Source organism: Anguilla anguilla, chromosome 1, assembly GCF_013347855.1.
Source record: "Anguilla anguilla isolate fAngAng1 chromosome 1, fAngAng1.pri, whole genome shotgun sequence".
Lineage (NCBI taxonomy): Eukaryota > Metazoa > Chordata > Actinopteri > Anguilliformes > Anguillidae > Anguilla > Anguilla anguilla.
The window spans coordinates 25,663,305-25,680,696 of NC_049201.1; the positions used below are offsets into that span (position 1 = coordinate 25,663,305).

The following is a 17,392-nucleotide window of genomic DNA, read 5'->3' on the forward strand; positions in this document are numbered from 1 at the left end:
TTAAGGGAGGATGTCTCTACGTGAGGAACTGCTGATGGTAGGCAAGGGTGGGGGTCTAACAGGGTAATATAATGAAGAACATTAATAATAAAGAATGATAGTATTCGCTTTTAAAACAAGGACCTGTGGGAAAAGAAGGTGAGTAGGGAACTCAAGGTATTACGTAATCAATCACATATAAGGAGATGATTAAGCAGCCGGACTGACACCAAGTTCTTTACATGTTTAATGGACTGCCTACCGGGTGCACAAATGAGGAGCTTGCAGACTCTGCTCTACCTGACTTTCCCCAATAACCCTTGCCATGATCTACAGGCATTCAGAGTAAGAGGGTGTATTTTATGGTCCCATTATCACACAATGTGATTGACAGCCCTCATCTGGTTTCTTGGGTGGAAATTGGATTGAAAGCAAAGCAGCCTCTATCAACATCAAGGTTGTGGTGAATAATCTGATTTCAGAAGATTTGACTAATGTAGAAGTCACTATAAAAGTCTTCACTGGCCTGATCCTCATCCAAGTTATGTACTACAATGTATAGAGCCAAAAACATATGAAGTGATAATGTGCCAGGACAACACGGTGGCCTGGATTTAGTCAAAATTAGTCCTTGAAAAACCTTTAACCTTTATTTTTTTCGTCAAAGATGTGGACAAATATTGGTGGAATCCACCAAGAAGCCAAGAGACACCATGTTTGTGAGGGGACACAAACAAACAGAAACTCTTTCTGAGATACTGTTGAGTTACTGAGGTAAAATTGAGTAGGATTAGACTGAGGTACTATTGAGCAGGCTTAGACCACGGCCACTATGCCTGGATGTTTAGGTCATTATCCAGATTTGTGCCCTCCACAGGGATTAGCAGGTCCCATCCAAAGGAAAAGTTATTTCCTCAGGAATCGGCCATTCACAGTGTTGTACAGCCACTCAGTCAGGTAGAAGAAAAGTCACACAAATACAGCTGATGGGAGCAGATAAAAAGAGGAGAAAGGGGAGATGTGCTAAAGCAGGAGTGGCTAACCCCAGTTCCAAAGAGCCACGGTTCGCAGGGTTTTGCTTTCACCTTAAAATCAGCAGCCACAATTTAGACCCAAGAAACCAGGTGAGGTGCATTCCACGTTTAAGGAATTTATCAGTTAAGTGCTAAGTAACAACAAAAACAATCAGGCCCCGTGGCTCTGTAGGACCAGGATTGGCCACCCTTGTGTTAGTGTTCCTCATTCTGGCCTTCAAGATCATTGGAAAAAGAGAAAAATTAAGCTTACGTACTGTACCTGCTTGGGAATTTAAGGCTTTCTGCTGTTGAACATTATGATGTTGCTTCTGCGTTCACAGGTTACAGAACTTAGGCAGAGCATTGAGTTGGCATTACATTTCTGAGCAAGGTGAAAATTTGGATGGGAACTAAATGGAGGGGTCTAAATACACACACATGCACACACATCAAATACAACAAACATGGTACACACGTGTATTAGTACCTCTGGGTTGGGGGATGCAATGCTCTCTATCTCTCTCTCTCTTTCTCATTCTCGCTCATATTGTCCATCAGAAACTTACATAAGAATACCATCTCACTGAAACCTTAGAATAGAAACCGCATCTTCAGTTCAATTCAACATCAGCATGTAAGATCTGAGACATAAAAATAGATCCAGCGAAGTAGCACAAGATCCCAGTGGTGCTCACTGGAGTTATATCATTGATAAACACACAAAGTCACAGAGCATGAGTACACACACACACACACACACACACAATCAAGTGTCATGTACTTCACATTAGTATGTTGAGGTCTAACCATAGGTACACCAAGGGATGGGACCAGGTTGATCTAATGAACTGAACCAGTTTTTCCTGCTCTCATTCCTTGTCCATTGTTGTGTTTGCTGAAAGAGTGGCTGGGGGAGGGAAGAGCCGAATGGATTATTCATAGAGAGCACTCTCAGGTTCTCCCCTGTGTCCACAATACATCAAATCTCAGGCAGCGATCTGTTATCTTTGACCTCTCTGCCCACTTACTCCCCCCAACTCCACTGGGATCAGGGGTATTGAGCAGAGGCCAACATTTAGAGCATTTGGGCACCCTATAGCCGGCTCAGTATACACAGGCAGTCACCTAACAACAGGACCTGAATGAACGAGTCCGCGGAGGCCCGCTTCCTTAATCTTTGATTGGGACCTATAGGCAAGCAGGCGTTTTGTGCAAGGTTGCGTAATTACCTCATGTTCTTGGGGTGCGTGGACATTTTGCGTTATGGGATTGCATGTACCAGTGCCATGCATCTCATCTTATGCTACGATCTTAAAGGGATGGAACCAGCTTTTGCATCAATGGGAAAAAATTGTAAAAGTGATGAAATTCCTTTACTGCCAGCCTCCACGATTGGGTTTGTCGTGCTATCCTGGAGAGCAGACATGTTCGTGTCTGTGACGTCTCTGAGACGCGGCGCTGCAGGCGCCCGGGCCGGCTTTTTGATGTGGAGCGGTTGGCTGGAATTAAAGCTATTGACGTTTCAGCGGGCAATTTTAATGGGACAGTGACTTCGGTCACCGGGTTTTCTTCAAGGGTCTGATTAAAGGCATTCCACTGTCATTGAGGCACCGGCGTTGTTTCTGAACCGGAAAATGGCCTCCCCCTTACGGGGCGTTCGGGTGCCCTTGGGATTAGCACGTCCCTTCGGATATAAGTCATCAGACAGGGCCTCCTCCGTGTATGGGTTGAGTTTATCTCAGCAAGCTGTGAAATGTTTAGATAGCACTGCTTCCCTTGTTTCTATAGCGATAAGATTCTGGGCTTCCTGGATTTTCACTTCCCACTGGAAAGCTTTCTCTGCATCATCTTCTTTTGTTATTTTTTCTTCTACAATGTGAAAGACAGTTCAAAAAACATTTAGCGTTAGTTGTTGAAACATTTTTTACTTGGATATTTTACATAATGTAGACAATGGTTAAAATACATTTAGATTTTATTGGCATACTAGTGATTGTGTTGTCCTTGAATTGTCAAGACTACAGATGGTTCTAGGTTTTCTACTAAACCATTCAGGCAATACTACCACCAGGGCCAATGTAACAGCTGGATATGCTACCCCAAGATAGGGCAGTAGGCATTAACGATGAGCCTGGATGAGTTTAATAGCTCGATAGTTATGTTCTCTCATGCCTGTTTTCAATCAATGCATGTCCTTAACTTGCAATTTGCAAATACATTGCGAAATGCGACTAGAAATATTGACTGAATCCCAGCCCATCTATAATTGCGATTGAGTGAATGTTTTGTCTCCTCCTTTGAGTTGCCAGAGATGGACAATGATGATTATCGTTAAAACTCTGGCTCCTCCCTCTCGTTACAGTGTTCCTGGTGAGACTCACATTTCCCATTCAAAGACAAGAGCCGATCAACATATCCAGCGGCCATGGCAGAAGACGCCGACATGCGTAATGAGCTGTCCGACATGCAGCAGCGTGCGGACCAGCTGGCTGATGAGGTAAGTACAACCGACCTTTGAACCCTGGGAGAAGAAGTAAAAATATTAATTTAGATAAGTGCTTACGTCTCTGACCATGGTATAGCTTGTGATTGATGAGTATGGATCTCTATGGAAGCGGTGTGTTTTGCAAACGTGTCTCCTGACCCATTAACAGGTCCCAACCCACAGTTTGGGAGCCATTGCACTAGCGCCTTATCTGGAAACAAAAACTTAGTAACGCAGGAAAAAACACGACAGCGTCCCCGCTCTTTGTTTGCCTCTCTTGATTGCATATAACAGGGCCTCCCCTGACCTGCAGTGACTGTTCTCAAGTACTGCAGTTTCATCAGCCCTGGCACTAGCCCAGGCAGCACAAGCTATTCATTTGAGTAAGTGTTAGATCAGGTGTAGAAATTTAGCGCATTGCTAACGGCTAAATGAATATTCTCCACAGGATTGTGAGGCACTGAAATGCTGTATTACCACAGCAGTTAAAAGCAGCATTCAAATACATACATGTAGGTTCCTGGAGTGAAGATAATAGTGAGGCTTTCCCAGATTAAGTGCAGGAGGGAATTAAGCCATGGGTGCCGATGATTTTAGGTGCTGCAAAACCGCTCCCCAGCAGCCTTCCCTCTCCATTCCCCGCGTTCGTTTCAGCCCCGTAGTTCCGTTTCTCTGGCTCTCTTTTGTCAACTGAAAAACGAGCAACACACCGCCGTCCTTGTTTTTAATGATAATGGAAGAAGTCGTGATTCCGGCGTGCAGGAAAATGTACTTTGCTCAAATGGCTTTATTAAAAATGCATGAAAAGTTAATGCAATCCAGCGGAGACGCGTGCGCATGGGGGGGAGGCAGTAAATCTGCCCGAGCCGTCCTGACCGCAGGGCTGCTAGCGGCTGCGCGGCTGGCTCACTGCAGTCCCACGCCCACTGCAGCACCCTCTGCAATGCACACCGAAACGCACGCCCACACAGGGCCGTACGCACACGCGCGCAATAAAACACACGCACACACACACAAAATAAAACACTTTGAACTTGGCGGAATAACACACACAAAACGCACGCCCACACCATACGCACACACACATACAATAAAACACACACACCAAGCCATACACACACACACACAAACACACACAATAAAATACACACGTACACTCAAATACACAAACAGGCACATACACTGAGCTATACACACATTGAGCCATACACAAACACATACATACACACTAAAAAACATACACAAATACAATGGGCCCTATGGATTTGGCACACTAACACACACAAAACACATATTGGTATACACACACACTAATCCAAACACACCCCATAAATTAAGTCCTACTCGCTGAAACACCTTTGGCTCTGCACAGTTATAGGTTCCTGTGCTGCAGTTACAATCCCTGTAATTTTCTTGCTTCCTCCATTAGAGATAATTATGAGCTATACTTCGCACACTGGACTCTCTATGAGGCACTCTTCTGAGTCCATCAGTCTTTTCAACAGGGCAGCACTTCCCCAAATAAAAATTCAAATAACATTTTAGGACTTCTACCATGGCTGTTTCAGGAACACCAATTGAAACAACATGCTGTATTTTGGGAGATATCCACAATTCTTACACCTCAAAGTCCTATCACTTACAAGTATATTTACATCTGCCTTGATGCTAACATGGTGTGCTGAAGGATGCTAACATGGCATGCTGAAGGACTGAGGTGAAGTGGCTGAAGAGTCACAAATTCATTTAAGTTGGGTGGCTTTAAATGTCAGGCATTGGGATCTGAATGCATAAAAAGCATGAAAGTGAATGACAGTGACAGGACCTCTCTCGCCTGTTATGTAGGCTCCTGAAGCAGTTCTGGCCATGCCTGACCAGAGAAGTGAGGGTTAGGGTTAGCACACCATAAATGAAATTTTTTAATAAAAAAGCAATGCACAAACATAGTTCATGGTCTCAGTAGTAAGCAGTTGTATTGTAGCCCTCGCCACATAATAGCATTCATTTTGTTCTTCTAGTGCGGAATCAGAAGGAATCGGAGCGCGGGCCTAATCGGGCTGTGTGGGTAGTTCTAAAATGTCGGCCCTGACTGATATTAAAACATGCTAATTTGTCCCAGTGAACAGGCAATCTGCCAAGTTTCCACTGCCTGGCTTGACGCACTGGAGCCCTGAAGGGAAGGGTAGAGAGGCCTAGATCCAATTAACATTCGTCCTTAACTTTGACCATTTTTTGCTTGTGGATGCAAGAGCTATGTTATTCTTCACAAGCACTATATACAAACTTAACTTTTGCGATGGCTGAATTGGCAAAACAGTTTTCTTAAAAAAAAAAACAGAGACTTGGGTTTAATTGTGTGTCAGAGTTAAAGGCATCAGGTTGATTGAATCCAGGGAGCTCTCACTGCTGCACCCTCATATTGAAATACAGCCAGTTGGTGGATTGTTGTTTGTGAGCTAGAGAGTTTGTTCCTACCGCAATATAACTTCCGAGCCCCATTCTCAAACGAACCCAGTGTGACAGGAACGATTGTGACAGCATTTTCGGAGGAAAGTCTCTTAACTTTGTTCCCTTCTTCTCTTTGCAGTCATTGGAGAGCACCCGCCGCATGCTGCAGCTGGTGGAAGAGGTGAGGAAGCCTCTCAGAATATCACATTTCCCCTCATACACACTTCGTGTGAAGGGGGATGCATTTGAAAGGAGCACATTTTTTTTAAACCATCGCCACAAGGCAGTTAGCGTTATTTCTCTCGGGGATTACGTGCTATCATTATTTGCATCCACTGAACCTCAAGCAGGGGGATGGCTAAGAGGTGCTTGGTTAGCAGCGACACGCTGATTTCCCTCATGTCAAGTAAAAGGTTATTTGTATCCTATCAATTATTTGCAAACCATCACTGGAACTTCAAAATTTCTTAGCACGTATTTTAGAAACAAACACTCTGTCTTAGTTGTTTTACACCTATCCTTCCTTATACATGATGTGTACATTGCAGAGATTTCACAAATAATTATTTTCATCGAAAAATAATTTTTATCTACAAATTTCGAGTATGATTTCATTCCTAGGACTGAACAAAGCTGCTCAATGGCATTGATAGCTAGGTTCAGCGGCTAGCACGATAGCATTATTGTAACATATACAACTTGTACACTTCACCTTGGCAGGTTTGTATATTTAATTTGTGGACCACCCAACAAAAAGATATGGAGATATAGCATTAAATTCAGTCAGGCAACCCAGTGCTTACTGGAAGAACTGTTTTAGCAAAGTTAGTGCCACTTATTCTTTTTTGAATTATGCTCCTTTAGGAAAAATAAACAGATGCAGAGAAACAGTAATTGTTAGTTTTGGGCCGCAATTATTAGGTCTTTTGCTGCTTTGTTTGCTTAATTTTCTTTTGGAAAAATTTACTCAAGTATTTTCCACTCTACGGTTGCAATATTAGGCCCACACAATGCAGTCAAGTTGTGAGCTTTTAAGCTGCAGGGAAGTAGCCTGTGGGTGCCTAGCGTGTCGTCAAAGAGGAATTAATGCAGCATTGACTTATGAGACCCTAGCCAGCTTAAGCCCTTCCTATCCCTGCAAGCTGTAGTCGGCTAATGACTTTGCCTAGGATAAAACCTAAAAAGTGTTTGGCTGCATTTCTGATTTCCTTTACTGACTGAGTAGCTCAGAAATCGAATATGTTATTTTGTTATAATAATGTTTTGAGACCAAAATATAAGATGTGAAGTATGCCCCTCAGATTTTTTTTAATGAAGGGGCAGGGGAAAACCATTATTGATTCTGAAGATAGAGATCAATAGAGGAAGATGAAGAGCAGGAAGGAGGAAAAGAGATAAGATTTAGAATGGTCAAGCTGGTTAAAGTTTAAAGGTCAAAGGTCAAACGGGACAGAGATCAAGGCAGAGACACTCACGGCTTCCTTTGAAGGAGTCCTAAAGCCACCCCAGGTGCATTACCCGCATGTGAACACAGCCTCGGCTGTTTGTACTGACCCACTGATCTCAACCTTTGTGGATCAGTAGCCTGAGTTAAATCGGGGCCAGCACCCTCTGGGACCTCAGGCCTATGAAAAAACCATTGAGTAAACTCCAGAGGAAGTACTCTTCAAGAATAAAAATATAAAATGGTTAATAGGCAAAACAGTCGTGTGTTAATCTGGTGGGATATTACAATAATTAACAACTTCTATTTCGATGGAATCCAACAGTGAATTTATTGCAATCTGGTGCCAGATTGATCTGGTCAATTTATTTATTTATTTATTTATTACTTTTTTTTGAATAACGACTTGGTGATTTTGACTGAAACCACATTTCGATGATAATGAGTCAAAATCTTAAAGGTTTTTTTTCTGTTGTACAGCTGCACTTATTGCTCCATATTGCAAACACTTTTGTTGCTTATTTATTTGCATCATAATAAATTAAATTACATTAAATCAACAATTAATAAGATGCATTTCTTGGCAGTAGGATAAAGGATCAGGATAAAGTAAAGTTCTCTTATTGTTCCTTGGTATGCTATCAGCCTGAGCCATTTGCCCTCAGTTTTGACTTAATTTTCAATTATTTTCAGCAAACACAGTTCTTTAATTTTTCTTATTGCTGAACTCGCCAGACAGTTTTTTAGGAAGAATGCAAAAACCTAAATACGATTGCGAGGAAAGCTTGAGGACAAATGTTGATTGAAACGTGGGAATCGTCGAGAGACGGCCTGGCCTCGGGTGAATCCCCGAGCGAACGAAGTCCCGGCAAAACAGCACAATCAGTTCAGCTTCCCAACGCGATTTCTGAACAAAAGCTCTGATCTGGCTGGTGCAGACAAAGCCGATATCTACTGACGAGAAACCTGGCGGGGGGCGGGGATGGGGAGCGGGACGTATTCTGGGAACACGCTGGGCCTCTGCAGCGCATTCCCAGAAGGCCGTATCGATCATAGCTCAATGTGCTCATATCACAGCCCGAGAGCACCTCCCTAAGTCTGGGGGAGCGGGGGGGCGGGAGGAGGGGGGGCAGAGTGAGGTATACGGCTGTTCACAGAGGTCGCAGACGAGCAAAGATAAGCTACAAGCAGGGTATCGATTAATACCCAATACAGGCTGATGAGGACAACGCCCCGCATAACTGCTCACGGCGATAAGCATGTCAATTATCACATTTTTATATGCTGTGCTATGCATTATCTGATATGCATATTACACTATGGATGCAAATCCTTGTATACAAGCTGTATATATATCCACAAACTGAAATACATACATATAAATAGTACATACATAATTTGCATATGTACATACATGTAGTCTGGGTTTGAGAAATGCATAAATACCTGTACTGCTATGGGTGACCTGTCCAGAGTTTATTCCTGCCTCTCACCCAATGCACAGAATTAAAGACTACAAGTGTTTTATTTCCGTTTGGTCAGTAAGTAAATACAGAACTTAAGATTTTAAGGGCTTCTTGAAGTCCATCTTAAAATGCGTTTCTCAGAAGTATTTAAGGACTGGCTCAGAGTTTTCACCAGTCCCTCCCTCATTGACACGGGTGATTGACAGTGTGTTACGGAAGCCTCTTAGACTGAGGATCAGTGTAGTAGTGCTCAATGCAGATAAAATCAATAAAGCTTTCGCTAAAGCTCAGTCTTCCTGTCATGAACCTGCGGGAACCAAGCTTATACCGCAGCCCCCCAACACCACCCCCTCCCCCCCCCCCCCCCCCCCACCCCAAATTCTCATGGTGAAACACTGGGATTATGTCTCAGAAAGTGGATAAACTAGATGTTTACCAGGATTGTGCAGTCTTGATAATGATATTTTGGAGCCCTGAGCATGCCTAACATTTTCTTTCATCTATATGTTAGTAAACGAGAAGCAACTTCCACTGTATTTTCGTCTGTTGAGCTGCATAGTCATTTGGAAAAATCCTGAATGCCAGCAGTAACCGGGAAGACTTTCTCCCTCTAATGCTCCCCAGATGCTGCGGAAGTCTTCCTGTTTTCTATGTAAGATAGGGTGGCTTAGTCCTGACTTGCTTTTTGTTCAATTCTGAAAATTGTCTATTTATTTTATTTTATTTTTTTTGTTGCTAATTTTTCTTCATTCTCAAATTTTGGATGATCGGGTAGTGTAAGATGGTCCCATCATTTACATTTAGGCATTCAGCACACACTCTTATCCAAATAGATAGCACAAAATTTCTCACAGAGTTAAATCCTACATTTGGGATAAAACAAAGTTATCAGCATCACAACCATTAGTAGTGTGCAGTGGAGCAGCCAGGCTTGGAGTGTGAGGTTTCCTAATAGATTGTAGGTAAGAGGGTGCAGTTCCTTTTGCTGTTCCGTAAGCTCAGACCAGAGACCTGGGGTGCGTTTCAACTGCTTATATTTTACCTCCTTGCTTCCTTTCCTGGCCTCCTTTCCTAGTATGGACGGCCTAATGGACCAAAAAATATGTGAAATTGACATCTGGTATCACGCATTGTCAACATGGGTACATTCCAATTGTAAAGGAGACAAGGAAAGGAGAAAAGAATAAGCAGTTGGAATGCACCCCTGGTAACCAGTAGAATGCGATGAAGAGAGCAGTGACATGCCATTACATCATCGTTCCCTGATTCCAGGGAGATTAGCATGGGCATCGTCTGAAATGTGTTTCAGCCTACCAGACTCGCAGATCAGACACACTCCACTGCCTGAAGGATTGGTCAAAATACACTGATGCAAATTGTGACAGCTATAGGCAATATTTCTTGTTGATTGTGCGCCTGCGTAGAGCGCCTTCTGTCCAGTATTTTGCAAAGAAAGCCACAATTCCACCATTTTGATTTTATGCCTCACTGTACCAAAACCCCTTGATTTAGTCCCTTAAGCCATTGCTTTTATGTAATGTCCTTCAACAAGAGTGTGAGTAAGAAGTAGGTCGCACAGCCCGAGCAATTTTGCTAATTTGCCCTGTGTGTTTTCCCGTCAGAGAGGTAGCTGATCCTTTATATTATACCATGTGCCTTCGTTCACTGGGCTCTGTTCAAAAAGGGCACGTGGCACCTTTGAAGTTGCACTGCATCAGAGGCATGGCACACACTGGCTCATCTGTATTTTTTTTTACAGAAAAAGAGTCACCCTGAAACTGAGATTTTGAGCAGAGCAGGAGTATTTTGGGAAATACAGGGACAGGCGAGGGCTGAGGCTTTTCCCCTGGATCATTCCGGAACGGCTGTAGCACTAGAGCAGTGCCTCAGCGAATCCCCGCAATGGATTGGAGTTGCACTTTTTGCCATAGGGTTAATCATCCTTGGTTTTTTATGTGATCCAATCCAAATTGAGCACTGTCTGCAAGTGAACTAATTTAACTGCCTCAGATTTATTAAAAATCATATCACAGCCCTTCCCACGGCAGGAGATTGTCAAGGTGTTTTGGCTGTGTTCACTCCCCCGAATCATGATATTTTCACATCATGTTTTTCTCCAATTAGCAGTACAGAAATGGAAGATGACTGCAGGGTAATGGACACTAGTACTGGAGACAGGCTATAAAATATGCATGTACAGTCAGTGGGGCCTGTGTATAATGATTGAGCATGGCACGCTGCTTTAGGAAGGGCCATTGCTGGATGTACAGTGTGAGGTAATCTATGTCTACCATTCAGCTGAGTACTGTAAGTGACTGCCGCAGTCCCAAGGCTGAATAGAATTGATCGTTTTAATTATCAGTTTCGTTTGGCCCCTTTCAATGCGGAGATCCTGCCTCCAGCCATCAGATTTGTATTATTTTCAAGCCTTAAAAGGTCAAGTATTAGTTTCACTGCAAAAGCGCTGACTGTAATTGATTGCGCCTTCACCTTCAAGGGGGAGGCAGGCAGCCACACAGTAAGTGAGGCAGTCGCATACGGGAATATCTGGTGCAGTGTATATACTTTCTGCTGTAGCTGATGTAGCATTTTTCCCTGAGAGGATGTTCTGCAAAACGGCACATTGCCTTGTGGGTAAGCTCAAAACAATGCCTCCTGCTCAATAATTCCTAATTAGAGCTCATATTATTTAAATGAACTGAGTTATATAAGCTTGTATTTATAGAAAAAAATAAACCCTTCAGTCTAACCCCGTAGTGAATTCCTGTCACCCAACTTCACCTGCTATTATGTTTAAGTACAAATGACAGGGAGACCTGTATCTAAAGCTGTCAATCATTCAACATTCACAGAATGTGTCAAGGATGTTTTTAGGCAGTTGTTATAGTTCACGTGTATTGAGTTACATTCACCCATAGCTGAGATAATACCCAAATGTTTGGACATTTCAGTAATTGATTTGTTATTGAACTGCAGGATAGCTACAGGATTCCAGTACGAATAACAGAAAGCACTCCGGAACTAAGACAACGAGACCAGGTTAAAACCTAGTATATGGCTGGACCTAACACACATGATCCGGCCGACCAATGGTGTAACTTCATAACTCAGCCGACCAGTGGTGTAACTTCATCACTCAGTCACTCAGTTACAGACATTCGCGTTTGTAGGGCTGGCCCCGCTGTTGCGGTCCAGCCAAAAATAAACTCAATGAATTATGGAAACTCGACACAGACTTCATTTTATTTCACAAGGTCCTTGAAGTGTACAAATGCCGCATTCATGATTCTTAATCCCCATTCTGTTTTTACAGACAGCTTTGGCCTCTGAGCTCACAGTCCAATTAAAATAATGATGCCGCATATGATTTCATTGAGGCAACACTTTTCATTGCACCAAACTGCATTTACAGAATTTTTCCATCTGTGGCTTCAAACATTCAAAACGTAACTGAACACAGAGACACAAACAAAAACGCAGCAGCTATAATTTTCTTTTTGAATTTGTGCATTTTTTTCAAGTTTGCTGGAGGGCGCCTACTGTTTGAGCAATCTCTGTACACTGCAGGGACTAAAGGATGAACCTTCTTTGACTATTCATTTGTCTAACTTGAAGATGGGGACATGTTTGTCAGAAATGCTTTCGGAAACTCTGCGTGGGGGTTGGGGGGGTGGGGGGTAAGTGCTTTTGGAAAGCAATGGGAGGAATGAAGGGGAGGTGTGAAGGGGAGTTGCTAAAGACAGACAGAAACTCAACAGTCCTGACTAGTGTAGGTAGCTCATAGCTCATCCTACCAATGTGGGGCTAGGAATTATTATATTATATTAAATAATCTAGTAATTTCTTTTGTAACATTTCCAGTCATGGAGGTGGTTAAAAAATATAATTAAATACATTTTTTTTTGTGTTCTGGGCTCAAACTGTAAATTTAATTCCAGACAGATTCTCCAAAGGAATTGTGCTTTCAGAACTCAGCCATCCCCGCCCAACAAATAAATCAATTATCAAAAAACAATGTGTGCTTATCAAAATAACAATACAGCAGAGATGAGTGGGTGGGGCTTCACAAAAAACCTAAATGGCCAAAGCTGTTTCTTGTGTTATCAGTGACTCATTCATTTGAACCAGGCAATTATTTTATGGAGAGGAAATTCTATCACTTGGTTAAGACAAGGCTAATGGTAACCATTCATTATATTGAGAAGCCTCACTCATTCCATCATTGTAAATCAGTGAGATGGTTGTGGGTTTCGCCAGTTAATGCCACTTTAGGCCTGCTGCTAACCTTTGCTGTCACGTTAAGGACACTTGTTATAATGTGAAACTGGGCTGCTCTCGGGCAATGTGTGACATCATTTTCCTGCTTAGTGCTAACTTGGTTCCACCATTTTTTTCCTCTGAACTCATGAGTGTCCTTCCCTTATAGATCTTTCTTCACTTCCCTTTTCTCTCTCTCTCTTTCCTTCACCTCGGCTGTCTCCTCCACCTTTCCTTGCTGTGGTTCTCGGGGAGTAGAGCAAAGATGCTGGTATCAGGACTCTTGTCATGTTGGACGAGCAGGGAGGTAAGTCTGAAACTGCAAAGGTCAAAGGTCAACTCCTCTTCATTGTTAATGATGTGTTTTTGACCCTTCTGGGTTCAGGACCTTGATATTGCTAATCACAATTTTGGACCTTTACGGGAGTGTACTGCTTCATAATGTAAATGTTAAATAACACGTTGCTGCCACAGTCTGGTATTGTAGCCGCAGTGTCAAGAAATTGGAACTAGCATTGTCCAGGAAGGGATGGATTCAGCACCCCGGATGATGGTGTCTCATCACATGGCAGTGACCCCTGCTGGTGAATTGGTCACTTGCGGTTCACCTATTAAGCTGCATGTCCTCCAACTCATGTTTGTGCAAGCTCAATTTGTGGACCACAGAATGGAAAGAAACAACATCCTATGCCTTGAAGGAGACGACATATGTCTGCACTCTCCAAGGGCGTGATTGGGCATTCTAGACAGGGGTGAAAAAAATACTTAAAAACTAACAGCAATATCTGTCATATCAGATTTCTTTAAACAATAATAAACCAGTTTGAAAAATTAGAAATATGTTGAAACTGAGTTTCAGAGTAAAGGTAATTATGTTAATTATTAGGCATCAAATGGCCTCTTTTTATTGTAATTTAATTGGGCAAGTTGTCCCTGACAATTTTGTTAGGATTCTGCATCAGCGATTTTGAATCATGCTCCTTTTCATGGAATGACGATCTTATTAGAATAGCCAGAACAGATGAAATTCTGTTGAAACCTTATGTAATCATTGCCTGTTATTTCTGCTCATATTTTACAGAAATGCTGTAATTTTCTGCCTTCTTTTCTACTGCTTTTAGGAACAGCTTTGACATTGAGATTCATTCAACATTCATCCTTTACTTTCTTTTATATACAGTTTTGCGAATTTGGCAATCACCGAAATTTTGGCAATTTTTCTAATTTGGCTACCTGTTTTCATGAATTAAATAAGCGAACACTTTGTTTGTGCGTGAGAGTTAAGAAAGAATGTCGATCGAATCCAGGCCATTGTGTTACAATGACAGTGAACATTGCGTTCTTACAGGGCTTTGAGTTAACTGTTCCTGTTTATTAAATTCTACTATATTACGGAGAAAAGGATCCTTCAACATCAAGGACTCCACAGGCCCGCATGTCAAAGGTGTAGCACAATGATTAATGTGCTAAAACATGCCCTCTTAATGAAGGGGGTAAAAACGATCGGTTTTGCTGGTAATGACAAAACAGATTCTTTACCATCAGTGATAACTGTTCAATTTTGTATAATCCCTGGTTAAATGCTTTGCTTTGCTATGATACCTATTGGGCTGTTGTAGTACATTCAGATCTATAGTTTGTGCTATGTTGTGTTTGTATGGTATTTACAGACTCTGTGGTGGTTCTGATGCATGCCAAATAATAAGAACTCAATTAAAAATTTCTATTAGCTAGTCAAAATGCCAATACATATATTATTGCTGATTTTTTTATTGTTCCAAATAGGCAAATTGTGGCTCCCTATACTAGTAGTTGTGCAACTAAAGGTTGGTATGAATAAGGAACAAAATAATCATTAGTCATCAATGAGACAGATTTGTCTCTTATAATAGTCCATCAGAACCACCTACATATGTAAAATTTGAAAAGCAAGTTTGACAAAAATTTCATTTGACCACAGTTCTTCTCTAAAAGGCAGCAGCAAAGAATACTGGTTAAGTCTGTACTTCAGGGAGGGAGGGGTGAGAGGTGTTATACCCACAAGTGGATTTTTCCATATGGAAGAGGAATCATAATTAATCTGGCAGTGCTACATATTGCCTTCCCTTCAGTTGCCTGAATTATGGATGTCACGTCGTCCCACACAGCCCCCGCACAATCAATCGTGAGATTTAAATGACTAGAGCCCCAGGTCCCGGAGTGAAATAATCGAAACGATTCTTATTCACAAGGGCCTGTCTAAATTACTGTTGGGCTCTCCCTTGCATGCATCATCCAAAAACCCAGAACAGCTTTGCAGAAAAGAAATCCATGGAAGCTGAACTGCCCTCCAGCTAGAAAGATATACTATTTTTTCCCAAATATACATCTTATATACTCTTGTTTCTCCCTAGTTCATCTTAGTAGTGCATCGTTTCCAATAATTAATATTCCAGTTTGATATTTTGTGACTACAGCCCTAGACACTTAGTCACTGGGTGAGTCAGCCAGGCGGCTCCCTTCGGCAGTGAACCGCGGTTATGATGCTTTACCAGTAGTAATTAACCAAAAGTGGGCTCAACCACACTTCCTCAAAATCTGGAACAGATCAAAGCAACGGTGATCAAAAGTTTTCAATCAGTGCATTTAACTTTTCTCGTTTGAAGGTCCATGTGTGCCACATGTGGAAAATATAGATAAAAACTGCATCCAAGATAAAAACACAGTGTAAATGTAAACTGTATTTACACATGAGTGTAAATACAGGAAATGTCAGAGCCCCTACTAAGTGCTTTCCATGGAATCGTGGAATCGTTATTCACTGTGACTGAATCAGGGCCACTTTGAGCCCCTGGCTAACTCCAGTAGCTTTAGCATAATACTTCATCTGTCCTGTCTGTTTGCTGATGCTTGAAGTGCATAGCTTCTTCTTGGGTTAGCTTTAAGGGTTAGCTTTGCACAGCGCCACCTGGTAGCAACTTCCTGTTGGCTATCGCAGAGATAAGATCTCTCTCTCTCCTTCAGTCATGTTCTTCCTGACCACTAATCTCTCCCAGTCTCCCTGTTCTGTGGGATTATCTCTCAAAAGCCTATTAGCCTGTTTGTTTGCATTCGGGAGGTTGGGAACGGCTGCACTGCTGCAGAAACGGGCAGAATCCGTACTGAACTCAGCGACCCCGCTCATAAAAGCCGCTTTTCCACCGCGTGGTACCGGCTCAACTCGACTCGACTCTACTCGACTCTACTCACTTTTGGTAGGAGGTACTTAGTTTTCCACTGAGGACAGTACCCCCGTCAATGTAGCTGGTTGTCGTCATATAGCGACGCCACATGAAACGCATTGCTCTGACCAATCAGTGGTCTGCAGTGTTTTCATGTCACCTTTTGGTATCGCCTCAGCTCGCTTGGAACCTCGATGGAGGTGATACCAAAAAAAGTACCAGGTGCCAGGTACTATCCACAACTTTTGCCCGATGGGAAACCAAAAAAGTTGAGTAGAGTCGAGTCGAGTTGAGCCGGTACCATGCGGTGGAAAAGCAACTAAAGTCCCAACTTTAAAAGGAGTTGTTAAAATCAGATGACCAAATATCACCAATCATATACACTTAGCAGATGTTGAGCTCCTGTATTCCTTCCACCCTCCCTAGTTCCTAACTGGAGGTTCTGGTTGGTAACAGGAGTTTCCAGTGCTGCATTACACTTTATGAATTTTTCTGAAAAGGCTTGCCCAGGGACAGAGCAACCATTGCTACTGCATTGTATCCATCCATCGTATTTCCCTTGAGCACGCCCAATCATGAATATTCATAAGGTGCTTCATAATGAAATATTTCACCTTTAACTTGTTCCGTGTTGATATGGAGCTCAAAATCTGGTTAGTCTAAAAAATCTGCCGAAACGGTTCAGCCGTTCTCTCTCTTTTGTTCTCTGCTGCTCAAGCCATTATCCACATATGCGGGAATTTCTTTTTATTGTGCAAACACACTCTGCATTGCTGAACCCCAGGGATTTTACAAATTTGTAATCAATCAGTAGGCTCCAGCCTTCCTGCACCCCTCCCCCCCACAACCCCCAACCCCTGTCCTCCAACACCCAACACAAGCCCCTACTCCACACCCCTGCCCACCTTCCCCAAAATGGCAGAAGGGGTGGTTTTCCATGACTACACCGTTCTCATGAGTAGACCCCGCCACCCCACCTGATATTCACTACCTACACCTCCACGTCATGCAGAGTCATCCATCACTTGCACAGACATACGCACACATATGGTCTTCCTAACCCTGTAAGCCAATCAGTGGACAGGGCACTAGGTGAC

At 42.6% G+C, this 17,392-nt stretch overlaps 1 protein-coding gene across 3 annotated transcripts in view; it reads left to right on the top strand.

Moving 5' to 3' along the window:
• snap25b (synaptosome associated protein 25b) overlaps nucleotides 1-17,392 on the top strand; it is a 43,558-nt gene that overhangs the window by 18,646 nt on the left and 7,520 nt on the right. For all 3 annotated transcript variants that reach the window (XM_035436022.1, XM_035436003.1, XM_035436013.1), the window contains exons 2-4: nucleotides 3,358-3,492; nucleotides 6,068-6,109; nucleotides 13,354-13,402. In XM_035436022.1, the coding sequence (XP_035291913.1) occupies nucleotides 3,421-3,492; nucleotides 6,068-6,109; nucleotides 13,354-13,402 (163 nt within the window). In that variant the 5' untranslated portion in view covers nucleotides 3,358-3,420. The remainder of the gene's footprint in view (nucleotides 1-3,357; nucleotides 3,493-6,067; nucleotides 6,110-13,353; nucleotides 13,403-17,392) is intronic.